We start from the raw sequence: 13,241 nt of genomic DNA on the forward strand, positions 1-13,241 counted from the left end.
CCAAGTAAATGCTCAGGATTTGAAATCTATACAATGCTTTTTGTGCTCGTTTTATATATGTCTTTAAAAATAACTTAGTAAAATACACTGTCAAAGTATTGAAAAAGAGGTTGCATGTTGTAACTTTTCTTCCATACTGTAAGAAGTTAACTGAATTAACGACATATTTAAATCTTAGTCTTGTTTGTTGACTGTAACCAACCTTATACACAGTCACTGTGTCCTAACACAGCACCAGAAGGATGCATGATACTGAGTGGGGTAAAAATACGCTTGCCATTGATGCAGAACTGCATTTCTTTCTGTACTACAATTTCCCATTCTGAGTTCATCTTTTCCTTTCCTTACATGGTGGTTTGTGGACTTATTTCCACTGCAGACTTACAACATTTCTCATTAACATTTTTAACATCCATTTAGCTATTTTGACATACCACATAGAGAAATTCTATGCTTAAATCATGATTTTGTGATATTTTATCAGTTCTTTTATTTATTATACTCTCTTGCAATATAGCATTAATAACAGTAAATAATTAGAGTATTTTGTATTGAAAATGTAGACAATCCAGAGGTAGTATGTTTCTTCAGTTTTGTGTTGTCCCTGCACATATTTGTCTTCTTTGCTTTGTGCTATTTTCACTTTTAATAAATTCTTCATCCAGAGGACATTAAATGTAATACAATTAATTCTTTCTTAACTAACAAGCATTTCTTTCTGTCCTATATTATGATATCTTTATGATATCTCATTTTGGCTAACTGCAAAGATACCAAAAATCAAAACATTTTAAACTTCATGTTTCTTTTGGTTGTTTGCTGTGAAACTGACTCTGACCACTATATATGCAGTAGGAGGGAAAAATACCTTTTATTAGATACCATAAAAATTGTTACTTTATAAATTCATTGATGATTTTTATGAACAAGAAGATTTAATCCTTCCCTAAATTAGATTATCATAAATTTTTCTGTATTGAAACTTTAGTTTTCTTCTGTTTCTCTATTCAAAAATTTGGATTCCAACAAAGATTTTTATTTAAATAATGCTACTTGACAGTTGTAAGTCCAAATTTCTGGACAGTATTTTTTCTTATCAACTTAATTTTTAACTTCTGCTTAGCGTTATCATAGCCTCCAAATTTTAGGATTGAAATCAGGATAATCTGTTGGACTAATGAGCTCTATGAATTTATTAATCCTGAATTATTAATATGAAAAGGAAAAAATAAAAGTTTAATCTTGTTTTTATGTTAAGATTCCTGCCAAAACAAATCCTTTCAAGTAATAGAATTGGAGCAAAAATTACTTTATTCTCCCTCAGCACCTAATTGCCAGACATCATATGCTTAAAAATACAGGCATGCCAAAACATACTTCCTGATGTGGATATACTTCAAAATAATGATAGCATTTTATGACATTGGATTAAACTCAAGAAAAGTCAGAACAAGATTTTTTTATCCTTTATATTGTTCCTGCTTCAAAAAGTAATAATTCCTAAGTGTTATTGCTAGGTCAGGCCATTTCCTTCAAGATATAATGTTTGTGACAGAAATTACAAAAGAAGTTATTCCTCTTTAATAGCATCACCTTTCTTAATGTGGCCTGGTTTTAAATCTGTGAAGGCACAAATGGGACATTGAAGAAGGGAGAAAATCTCTCTAACGTCTGTGTAGTAGGGGACATCAGATAAGCTGTGCAGCTCCTCCACAGCAGTACTGTATGACTATTAGGATCTTCATTGCCTTTTGGCTTTTATAGGCCACCTGAGTTATTATTTCCTATTCAAGATATGGTGCCAATGAATTTAATCTGGTTCCAGTTTATTTATATATACTTTTTAAAATAGATGAATATACTAGAGCTTAAAGACAAATCAGTTAGGATGGCATTCATGTTGGCCAGGAGAGCTCTGACTCTTCTTTCTCAGTGGGATAGCTTCGATGAATCTTTTGCTGGATTATGTATGCTTGATGGACCCCTCTTAGTTTTCTTCTCATTTTCTGATTCATACCATAACTATTTATCTTTTTTCTCTTCCAAAAAATAAGATTGGTTCATTGTTTTTAAATATTCAGAACTAGCAACCTTTTCAGTTGTTTTGGTTTTCTTTTTTAATAGTGGCTTTTTGTTAGTTCATTGGAGCCACCAAAAAGGGGAGGAAGGGAATATGCTCAAGTCGGAGGAAAATGGAAGATTATTACCTACTGCAAAAAATACTCGAATAAGCCTAGAATAATGACTTAAAATAGCTTTTGCTATAGAGCACTTCATACCTGGGAATCTTCTAGAAAAATATGAACTGATAAGAACAGAAATTAGCAGGTTTGTACTATAGTGGTAGCTAATTTGAGTTACTCTTCAAGTGGCACTTACTCCTTATTTCTAGGGTTTTTTTTTTTTTTTTAATCAAGTAGCACTTTCTCCTTAGTTCTAGGTATTACTGAATTGCACTGTAAATTTTAAAATATTTTAAGTTGAGAAATGTTAGGAGTTTATACAAAGTCAGAAATTCACTTTGTGATTAATAAATTCATATACAAACTGCACACTGTGGTCACAAGAGTCAGCTTCCACAGAGCTGCTAGGCTGGGCCTTTGTACACACAGATAGTAGACATCCCTTTGTTTTGCCCCTCCTTCTCTTCTTCAGCAGTCATTCAATGACAAGCGTAAAAAGAACCTCTTTTCCCGAAAATTCCCCTTCTACAAGAACAAGGACCAGAGTGAACAGGAAACAAGTGATGCTGACCGTAAGTATGTGGATCCAGTGGTCAACTGAAAATAAATGTAGAGGGACCTACTGCCCTGCAGTTGGTTGTTACCATGGAGACAGTTTCAAGAGCTGCAACAGGTTACTAATTGTCTTAAACAGGGGCAACTTAACAGACATAAATTAATTTGCATACCAATCTTAACTTTTTCTGACACCTTAGGAATTCTTAATTTAAAGCTAACAGTATTTTTAAGCTATGTGTTTAAAATAAAGTTACACGTTGGAAGGGTTCTTAGAAGAAACACTTAAAATACTCTCAAATAATACTTGAGAGGAATATTATGGATACTGAGAAGCTACTTAATGATTATACTATATGTAATTAATTGGCCTTTAAGCATTGACAATCTTTGATCATAGATCCTCTGGAATTCTGTTCTATCTTGTATCTTCACTATATGTAGACAGTGAATTTTACTTTTAAGATAACAAGAAATAATCTCAAATTTTGCTTCTCTACCCTAAATCAGCTTTTAAGCTAAAACTTTGATTTCTTTAGTACATTACATTCAGCTGCTAGCTTATTTCAAACTTTCAGAAATCTACAAAAACACTCTAGAATATGTGCACCTGTAATGGTCTTGGAACTGTCTCTTATTGTAGCACCAATTTTATGCATTACTGACAACTATTTTCTTTGATTATCTTTTTATTGCTTGCTCTCTGGGAACTACTCTCTACAGGAGATCCCTGAGGACATGGGATCAAAAGGCCTGAGTAAGTGATCAAAATACTCCCAAGTTATTTTTTAACCTCCATCTACAGACCTACCTTTTTCAGATACATTTTGAGATTCATGGTAGTGCCTTTCTGGCATGAGGAGGTATATGATTTAGATTGCTTTTAGACTTTTCATGTTAATAATGTGCTTGGGATTTTTATTTCTATAATACATCTTTTGTTTTTCTGATGCTCCATTTTTCACATGTCATTTGAAAAAATTGCTCATAATTACATTTTCCTTTTTGTAATCTTTATGGCAGTTACTTTTGCTAGGTATTTTTTTTTTAAGTAAAAGACTTTTTTTAAGCTTTTTAAAATAATACTACCTACCTTCATTACTAGAATGTAGAAAATAATCTTGCAGTTTTCTGTCCGCCAGACTATTTTGTTAAAACAAGTTAAAATCACTTCGCTTGTATGTTAGAAAAGCATTGCTATGATGTGAAACTGTAGAATATAATGAGTCTTAAGTTAATAGAGAAGAATTGTGGACCTCAAGTTCAAGTAGCGGTTGATATATGGGGATGGAAATTGTAGCTCTCTTTTTCCAAGGAGGTTGTAAATTATTAAAAGAATTATGAGAAATACTATCCTTTATTTTTCCTTTAACCAAGATGTTGTCAGTGTTTTTGAGTTGTTCTTACTTAATTTTCTAACTAGTACTTAGTTTTCATATAAACTTGGTACAGTCTGGTATATAGGAGTCATTCAGTAAATGTTAGAGTGAATGGATGAAACAAGTCATTTTTTTAGCAAACAAAAGTTCAAATTTATGTGTTCTCAAATTAATTATATATGAAAGTTTATCAAATATTACTAAGTTATTTTAGGTGACAGTGACTCATAGAAGTAATATCTTAAGCTAAAGTTTTTTCCTGGATGGTTATTTCTATTTGGATTACTAAGCATTTTGAAAACTTACTTTTTGTAATTCATTGGTCATTTAAGGATATAGCCAATACGGGGGCAATTGGGTTGGTTCAGTCATTTAAGCAACCAGCTGTTGATCTCAGCGTGTTCTTGATCTCAGGGTCGTAAGTTCAGGCCCCATATTGGGCTCCACACCCAGCATGTTTAAAAAAAAAAAAAAAAAGAGTAGGGTCACCTGGGTGGCTCAGTTGTTAAACATCTGCCTTTGGCTCAGGTCATGATCCTAAGTCTCAGATCAAGCGAGCCCCACATCAGGTTCCCTGCTCCGTGGAACGCCTGCTTCTCCCTCTCCCACTCCCCCTACTTGTATTCCCTTTCTCGCTATCTCTCTGTCAAATATATAAGTAAAATCTTAAAAAAAAAAAAAAATAGAGATCAGTATCTTTTAACTTTCTAAGCTCTACATTAATAAACATTATATTTCATAGAAGGTTTTTTCCCTTGATTTCTGCTAACTTTATACTGGAATTTTAATCTAAAGTATAGGTACTTTTATTTCAACCTTAATGATTAAAGGTTTGTATTAGATTGAAGACAGTATACTTTATATGTAATTATTTCTATATAGACACATCTTGCCTATGCCTTTTTAAGATACAGCAAGAGACACAAATTTGCTGGCACCCAAATTGGCACCCTTTTTTAATCTTTTTTACCTTTGGTGAAAATTTTTAAAACTGGAAAATATTTACATAGATTCTTAATGCTATAGAATTTATTTTGAGAACGATGTGTTTTAAAGGTGGTATGATTCAGCATAAGGACCCACAGATTTTTTATTATCTGCTATAAATCATTAGAGACCTATGGAAAACTCATCGTAAAGGAACTAAATGAATTTGTTTACTATATTGATACTGTTATGATGGATGGTAATTACACCTTGACCATATCTTATTTCCATCTCTCATTTGGACAATTGGGATTTGAGAAGAGAAACAAGAGAAAAATAGTAGCTGATTACCAGACAGTGTCCTTTAGAAAAGGATTTAATTTTCTGGAGAGAGACTTAAGATCCCTTCAATGATAGTTTTTGTGCTTCATCTCATAGGAACTAAGATAATTTACTCACCTGGTAACATGATCAAATCAAGAAGATTTTGTTTGGAAAATACTGAGGGAGATAGGAAAATATCAGTAAGAATTCTAAACTTGGATAAAACATATGACTAGCAATTGACAAGGTGCCAATTGTTATATAACAGAAAATGCTAGGGAAAGGGTGGTCAGGAACATCATTTGTAGCCTCAGTAATCCATATTCTGAAGTTCCAAATACAGGAAATAAACTAAGCAGAATCCTGAGATTTTAATATAAAGAAATAAATAAGACTTCTGTACATATTCATCAAGCCTTTGAAACAGGACTCATGAAGGGACTGAAAAGAAAAGGCATAAATGCAGAGAAACAAATCCAATGAAGAAATGGAATAACACTGAATATCAAGAAAGATGTACATCTACATGTAATTTCATATAACCTGTGAAAAATAGGGTATTTTAATTAAAGAGAGAAAAGTGATAACCTAGAACACTTTTCATACACATGAACTCAGTGATTCTACAAAAAAAAGAGAACCAAATAAATCATTGATTTGCCCTGTTGAGAGCAGAAGAAACAATGAGAATTGGCTTTTCCAATCCTATTTTGACTAACAACTAACTAGAATATGATGGAAGTCTGAGAGAATGCAAGTAAATCATCATAGCTGTGAAAAGCTAGAAATAGAGATGTGTACAGCTTGTATATCTTAAGAAGGCAACTTTGAAAAAGGTCAGAAGGAAAAATGTAAGATTCCTTTAATAGAGACTTTTTAAAAAGTAAGTTCAGGAGGAGCTATGTAAGGTGCTCAAAAGTAAAATCATGATACATAGTTTCAGGCGAGGTTTGTAGCTGTAGTACAATTTTTATAGCTTTCCGTTCTGTAGAACATCTTAAAAACTCTTAGGTACATAAGAAAGAGATATGTAATGGGAAGCTTTCTCAAAGACTTAGAGAAGCAAAGTTGTGTAGAGCTCTTAGAGGCCAAAACCAGACTTATTTGTAAAGAATGAGAGTAGTAGTATTGCTTGAGATTGGTGATATATAGGTAGTAGTGAGGGAAAGCACAGAAAAGTCATTTCATACATTCTCAGGAAGAAATGTTTGATGAGAAAGGGGAGACTTGGTTAGAGATTTGAAATGACTGTGGTCATCAAACTTCATAAAATCAAAACTAAAACTCAAAGAATATACCATGTATGTCAAAGGGGGATAATGCCTTTACACTACGAATTCCTAAATAAGAAACAGACAAATCTTCATTTGATAACTGAATGGAGGATATGAGAAGAATGCTCAAAAGATAACAAATGAGTGTATGAAAATACTTGATGTCCCCAGTAATCAGTAAACAAAATGATAGTTTCTACCCATCATCTTGACAGGTATTTCTTTTAAATACCACAGAACCGAGTGGTATTGTTTTATGGAATCACTAGTTTTAATATATAACCACTATGCATATCTGGAAAAATATATCTTTTGACCTACTAATTCCTCTTCAAGGAATTATCCTAAGTATGTAATCAGAGATAGAGATAAAGGTTTATATACCAGTAAGTTTAATTTTATTGAGAAATTACAGTCAAAAAAATATGAAACCATCCTAAAATATGAAACCTTTATATTTGGGAAGTGGTTAATGAAGTATGATTTATCTGTATTTTGTAATATCATATAACCATTGAAAATCATATTAAAACATGACATGGGAAAATGCTCATAATATAAATGAGAAAAAACGAATATGAAACTATATTATCTCAGACTTGTAAATAAACATATATTTAGGGCAATTTTGAATACTGTTGGTTTGAACAGGCTTGCACATGTCCTTTGGTCAACATATATATGTCATCATGTTGGGGAAATACTGGGGAAAGGAATTGCTAGGTCATACATACATATATTTGTTGAGCTTTCGTAGTGGCTGCCAAATAGTTTTCCATAGTGGTTGTACCAATTTCCCCAACCCCAGTAGTATGTGAGTTCCAGTTGCCCCTTACCTTGTCTGTGTTTGGCATATCTGTTTTTGGTTTTGTTTTTTTGTTTGTTTCTTTGTTTGTTTCCATTATAGCCATTCAGGTGGATGGTAGAGATACCTGTTGTAGCTTTATTTTGCATTTCCCTAATAAGTAATTACAGGAAAAAATTAGAACACCTTCTTATATGTTTACTGGATTTTTAAATACCTTTTTTGATTAAGTTTCTTAAAAATACATTTTTAAATATCAAGAAGAAAGCATTTTACCTCTCTAATAAACTCCCAGCAGTGGTGACAATGCTATCCAAGAGCCAAGCTTTGAATAGCAAGATTTTCCTGTAGAGTTAGGTAAAAGGATACCTGAAAGAACTTGAAGAATTGATCACATAACAACTATAGGTAATCTTAGAGAACTCAAGATTAGGAGAAATCCCCAGAAAAGACAAAAGAGATTTGTAGTAGCTTTAACTTTTTACTGTATAACATGCCAAATATATTCAATAGTAGAAGAATAGTAAAACCCTGCAAGTATTCATTTACCCAACTTCTGTGATTGTCAACTCATGGTTAATTTTGTCTCTTCTGTACTCCCACTTACTTTTCTCCTTCACTCACTCCATTGCAGCAACTAATGTTACTCTCTTTTATGTATTAGAGATTGTAAAGTACACTACTAATCCTAATATAAATTTTAGGAGTTTTTTTTAATGTGTCATTCCTACTTTCAGGAATGAATTTTAAGGAAATAAGACAAGTTGTATAAATGAAAACATTCCTAATTACTGATGTTGGTGGAAAACAATTTAAAGCAAACTAAAAGTCTAGGTAATAAGTAGTAAGGTAAATTATGATTTATCAGTTCAATAGACTATGGATGCAACAATTTAAAATGATTGTTTCGAAGTACATGGGTAACATGGGAAGAAATTTTTAAATATAAACTTTTTTAGAACATTTTATATATGCTTGTCATATATGATTCAGTCTTTTATAATTTTTAATATCCCTGCTATATTTAAAATTTTATAATCATAGTTAAGAAAGTTCTGTCTTTGCACCTGAAACTAATACAACATTGTATGTCAACTGTCCTGCAATATTTAAAAAGGAAAAAAATTATATCTTGTTTTTGCAGGTTAGAATAACAGACTTATTTTTCACTATGACAGCAATTCAAGAACTATTATCTTCATTTGAAATCTTACATTCTGCCATTCTCAGAACTCTACAGTAGTACATCTTGATTTTAGGAGATTCTGTGGGTGGCATGGTACAGCAGATATTTCTCCTCAAGCTGTTCTCTTATCCCTTAAAGAAAGAGAAATTTAGATTTCTCTTTCTACTGTGGAAAATTTTGTTTTTTAGTTTTTATAATTTTTTTTAACTCTCCAGAGATAATTATTGAGAAAACATTCAAGATTATGTTTACAAGGGGAGAGTACCTGGTGTTTACCCAACAAGTTGTGAAATGGAGTCATTTTCAAGGGGAGGCCAGGCAATTTGAAAGTAGATGTATTTGCTTTATCTTTCTTTGTTTTGCAAAAAGCATAACAGCCATTGTCAGTTTTATCAAAACAGAGTTTCTCAGAACTACTCAGTACTAGTCTATTTTAAAATACAGTCCCACCTTCTAGAATTCCCTTCCATTTGACTTATTTTGGCGCATATGAATCTGTGACATCTAAGATATTTTGTCTGTATGATCACAGAAACCTGGATTTTCATTCCTCTTCAGGAACAAGAAATAAGCTGAACTAAAAGCAAGATCATTTATTTTTTTAAGATATCCCTTCATTAAAATGGGCATCTCTTTGTTCAAATATAACTTGTGTCTTTTGTTAGTCATTACTGTTTCAAAAAATTAAATTAAATGGTGCCAACTGCATTTTCTCTTTTTGGGTTCTTTGTCTACATTTGGACTAATTAAGGATCACTTTTTTCTACTTGATTATTTGTCATAGGTTTTGTTCATAAACTGTGTTGTACAAAAATGGAGCATTGTCCTTAATTACAGTTTCTTTCCTTCCTAATTCATATTTATTTGGGGGAAAATAAACTTTGCAAAGAAAATCAAGAATGCTTTTTTAGAAATTCTTTGAGTATGTGTGATCTATACTTCAACATTTTGTAATGTCGCCTTGTGTTTATTTTGATAATTTGCTTCTTTAAACTCATGACACTGTGTTTTCTTTATTTTTTCCATTGTCCTGCAATTTCAGAGCATATAACTTCTAATGCCAGCGATAGTGAAAGTAGTTACCGTAAGTGTTTCAATACTTGTTCTTTTGTAATCACAAGAAATATGTATACTTTGGGAGTTTTTTTGTCTTAGTGATACATTCTGAATACTGAACATCAGTTGCTTAATATTTTTAAATCAGAGAGAGCCAAATAAAATTCTGTACTTGAAAAATAAAGTCATACTATGTATAAATGTTAACAGAGTTCCCAATTTTTAATAAAACTCTAAAATCCTCTTTACACACAGTGCTACTTGTGTACATTGTGTGTGTGTGTGTGTGTGTGTGTGTGTGTGTGTGTGTATCTTTTACAAGAAAATACCTGGTTAAATGAGGGGTAAATCTATATTTTACCATTTTCTTTAGTAAATCTCTTTTAGTATGAGCATTTAAGTATTTTTCAGTAATGCTAACTTATAGTTAGCTTTATTTCCTTTTTTATTCTTTGTTACCAATAATTATCTAGATCAAGTTAATGTTTACTACCAGCTTCTGGTGAACCTAAACGAAGAGGGAAATAGTATTCAACAGTTGCTCAAACAATAATACTGATTTCTTTTTTGGTATCCTTATGTTACATTTTTGCTATTGTTAAGCGAACTATACAAGCATCTGGAGTTTTTTAAGAGATTTGGGCATGGGAGAGGGAAGTACATGAATATTATCAGTTGTGGTACCTTAAAAATTAAAATTGCTTTTCTAACTTTTTTTTTTTTTTTACTGCTGTCTAATATGAAAGTAATCTTGATTACAGATGAGTATGGCTGCTCAAAAGGTCCATCCTGTTAATATCAGTCTCTGATATTTTTCATGTTGACAATATATACTTTTAACCCTCATTCGATTGGTTGTTATCTTTTTCATAATAGTTACATAATTGTCTTTTTTTTTTGGTGTGGGAATGTGATTTCTTATTAATGTTTTATTATCATATAATTAGAACTCACCATAGAGTAGTTGAGTAACTTTCTAGTCTTGGAAAAAGAAAAAAGAGGTAATGAAAGTATATACTGTCTGTCGCACCATTTGCATGAATTGTTAGGTGTGGAGCATTTGACTTGCATGTTTTTGCTAATATGTAAACCCTGTTTTACATACAGTATTTTTAAGGTGGCTTTTAAGTATGTATTTTATATATTATGATAATAAAACAGTGAAATACACTTTTAAAGCCAGTATATGAATTTAAAAGATCATAGCTGCATACTTGTGCTATAAAACCAGTGCCAGATTTAGTGAAAAACTTGTTATAGAATCATGATAATCAAGGAGAAAATCCTCAAATATGTCATCCGACATTGTTTGTTTTCATGGAACCACTTGAAGTAACAGTCCTTCCTAATTTGTTTTCTATACGTGTGTGTGTGTGTGTGTGTGTTAAGAACTAGAATTTTTAACTCTTTCCATTCCTTTTGCTGAGTCAAGATACAATTTGTATAGTTTTTTATTGACAACATTCTTAAGCTCTAAACTTTTAATTTAATCTGCGAGGATTTAACTTCTAAAGTGCTTTCAAATAATTAAAAATTAAAAACAAAATATATTTTATTTCATTTGCTATCTATCTGATTCATAGTTGGAGAGAGAAGAGAAGGATTTCGTTTTATCCAAAGCCTTTTTTTTTTTTTTGAAGCTCTAATTGGCTTTATTAAGCAATTTATGAATTGTGCAACATCTCATTCCAGCAAGTAGAAGGGAGCACCCTTATCTAAAGCTTTTTAAATTCATTTTAATGTAATTTTTAATTGAATAAATGACTTATTAGAACAGTTAGTGAATTTTTTTCATCAGTGAAATAGTGACAATAGTTTTACCTTTACATTAAAAATTTTTATAATAAATAGTTGTAATTATAAAAATGTTATATATATCCTGTTAAATATTGCATCTGGTGGGACCAAAACATAAGCATGTTCTTAATAACAGTAAATTACATAAATACTCACATATGTAGAACTTTTCAATCAAGTATTAGTTTTAAGAGATTTAACAGTTCTTAGCTTCTAAATAAAAAATTAGTATTGCATACATGACATCACAAATGAAGATTTTAAATAAATCTAATGACAGTTTAAAACACAGGATATCATAAAGGTATTTATTAAATAACACATTTATATCTTGTTTCTACATTTATCGGACTTTATGACTTCATAATTTGCTATTTTTTAACTTAATTTTGCCCTAAGTTATTTGTAAAGTCCCTTTTTCTACATCTTTGCTATTTTCTGAGGAAAGTCCTAGCAATTTATATGTTACGTTTGAAGAATTAAATTAGCATTAGTTATCTTAATAGATTTTCTCATCTGTATTTTAACTAATAGGTGGTCAAGAGGAATATGTCTTATCTTATGAGCCAGTGAATCAACAAGAAGGTTTGTGAAGCCTATTGATATTTTTTAATCTTCTAAAAAAAATACTTCTTAGTTTAGAAAACAGATCTAACTTATTTTGATAATTTGCTTTATTACAAATTTGATAATTTACAAAATAGTGTTTTATTAGAATTTTGCTATACATTTTTTTCTGTTAATATATAAAGAAATTTGCCATATGCATTTTATGAAACATGGTTTAGTTCACAGTATGTTGAAATCTAGTCATTTTATATTAACTGTTTTATAATGCTATTTTTTTTTCCTAAGCAGCTTCTTTCTTGTGCTCATGATAATGTCACTGTCCTTCACTGACCCTTTTTCAAAGTTTTGGAAACATCTTTGATCTCTCTGTTTTTCAACTCCCTTGTCCAGTTATTTCTAGGCTCTATTTATCCTTCTCTCCTATCTTCCTTTATTTATAACCTTCTTTTTATCCCTCCTACCATGTTCTGGTTCTTACTGTCAATCTCCCTTTTTCTAGCATGATCCGTTACAGTCCACTGTAAAGTGTAATCCACTTCTATTAGATCATCTTTCTAGATCACAACTGTGATTTTATCACCTCTTCTTCCCAGTTTCTTTTTTGCCCTTCTTTGATCTCCTTCCTAACAATTTCTACTTCAAAAAGGATCAGTAAAACACTAAGTTGTGTTTTCTCATTTACAGTGAGGTGATATTAGCAACGTATAGAATTATATTTTTTGTAATTTTTAAGGATATTTTTGTTCTCTACTCTGAAGAACACTGATGTTTGTTGAGTGTTTATGCCTTTTAACATGCAGTTTATCTTTATAGTTAATTATACTCGACCAGTGATCATATTGGGACCTATGAAAGACAGGATAAATGATGACTTGATCTCAGAATTTCCTGACAAATTTGGATCATGTGTTCCTCGTGAGTAACCACATAAAAATTCTTAATTATTGGTCTTAACATTTTGTCACCATGTGTGGTAAAAGTACACATTACCATTTTTTAGTGGTTTATACTGTGTTATCACTTACTCTTCCATATTACTGTCCTTTTTAAAATTTCAATTAACTGCTGTTGTGTTGAACTTTACGAGATAATCACTGAAGCAGAAATTGGATTTGTTTGGCACCTGAGTGGCTTAGTTGGTTAAGCGACTGCCTTCGGCTCAGGTCATGATCCTGGAGTCCCGGG

The 13,241-nt window shown here is 31.3% G+C and overlaps 1 protein-coding gene across 22 annotated transcripts in view; it reads left to right on the top strand.

Moving 5' to 3' along the window:
- The window catches only part of DLG1 (discs large MAGUK scaffold protein 1), a 261,449-nt gene that overhangs the window by 226,593 nt on the left and 21,615 nt on the right, over positions 1–13,241 (top strand). For 7 of the 22 annotated variants that reach the window (XM_082699246.1, XM_082699255.1, XM_082699235.1 and 4 more), the window contains 5 exons: positions 2,656–2,755; positions 9,676–9,717; positions 10,436–10,471; positions 12,021–12,071; positions 12,870–12,971. In XM_082699246.1, the coding sequence (XP_082555372.1) occupies positions 2,656–2,755; positions 9,676–9,717; positions 10,436–10,471; positions 12,021–12,071; positions 12,870–12,971 (331 nt within the window). Of the gene's footprint in view, positions 1–2,655; positions 2,756–3,461; positions 3,496–9,675; positions 9,718–10,435; positions 10,472–12,020; positions 12,072–12,869; positions 12,972–13,241 lie in introns of all 22 variants that reach the window. The other 15 variants (XM_082699253.1, XM_082699238.1, XM_082699247.1 and 12 more) reach the window with 5 other exon arrangements.

This window comes from Mustela nivalis (genome assembly GCF_964662115.1).
Source record: "Mustela nivalis genome assembly, chromosome: 1".
NCBI classification, from domain to species: Eukaryota; Metazoa; Chordata; class Mammalia; order Carnivora; family Mustelidae; genus Mustela; species Mustela nivalis.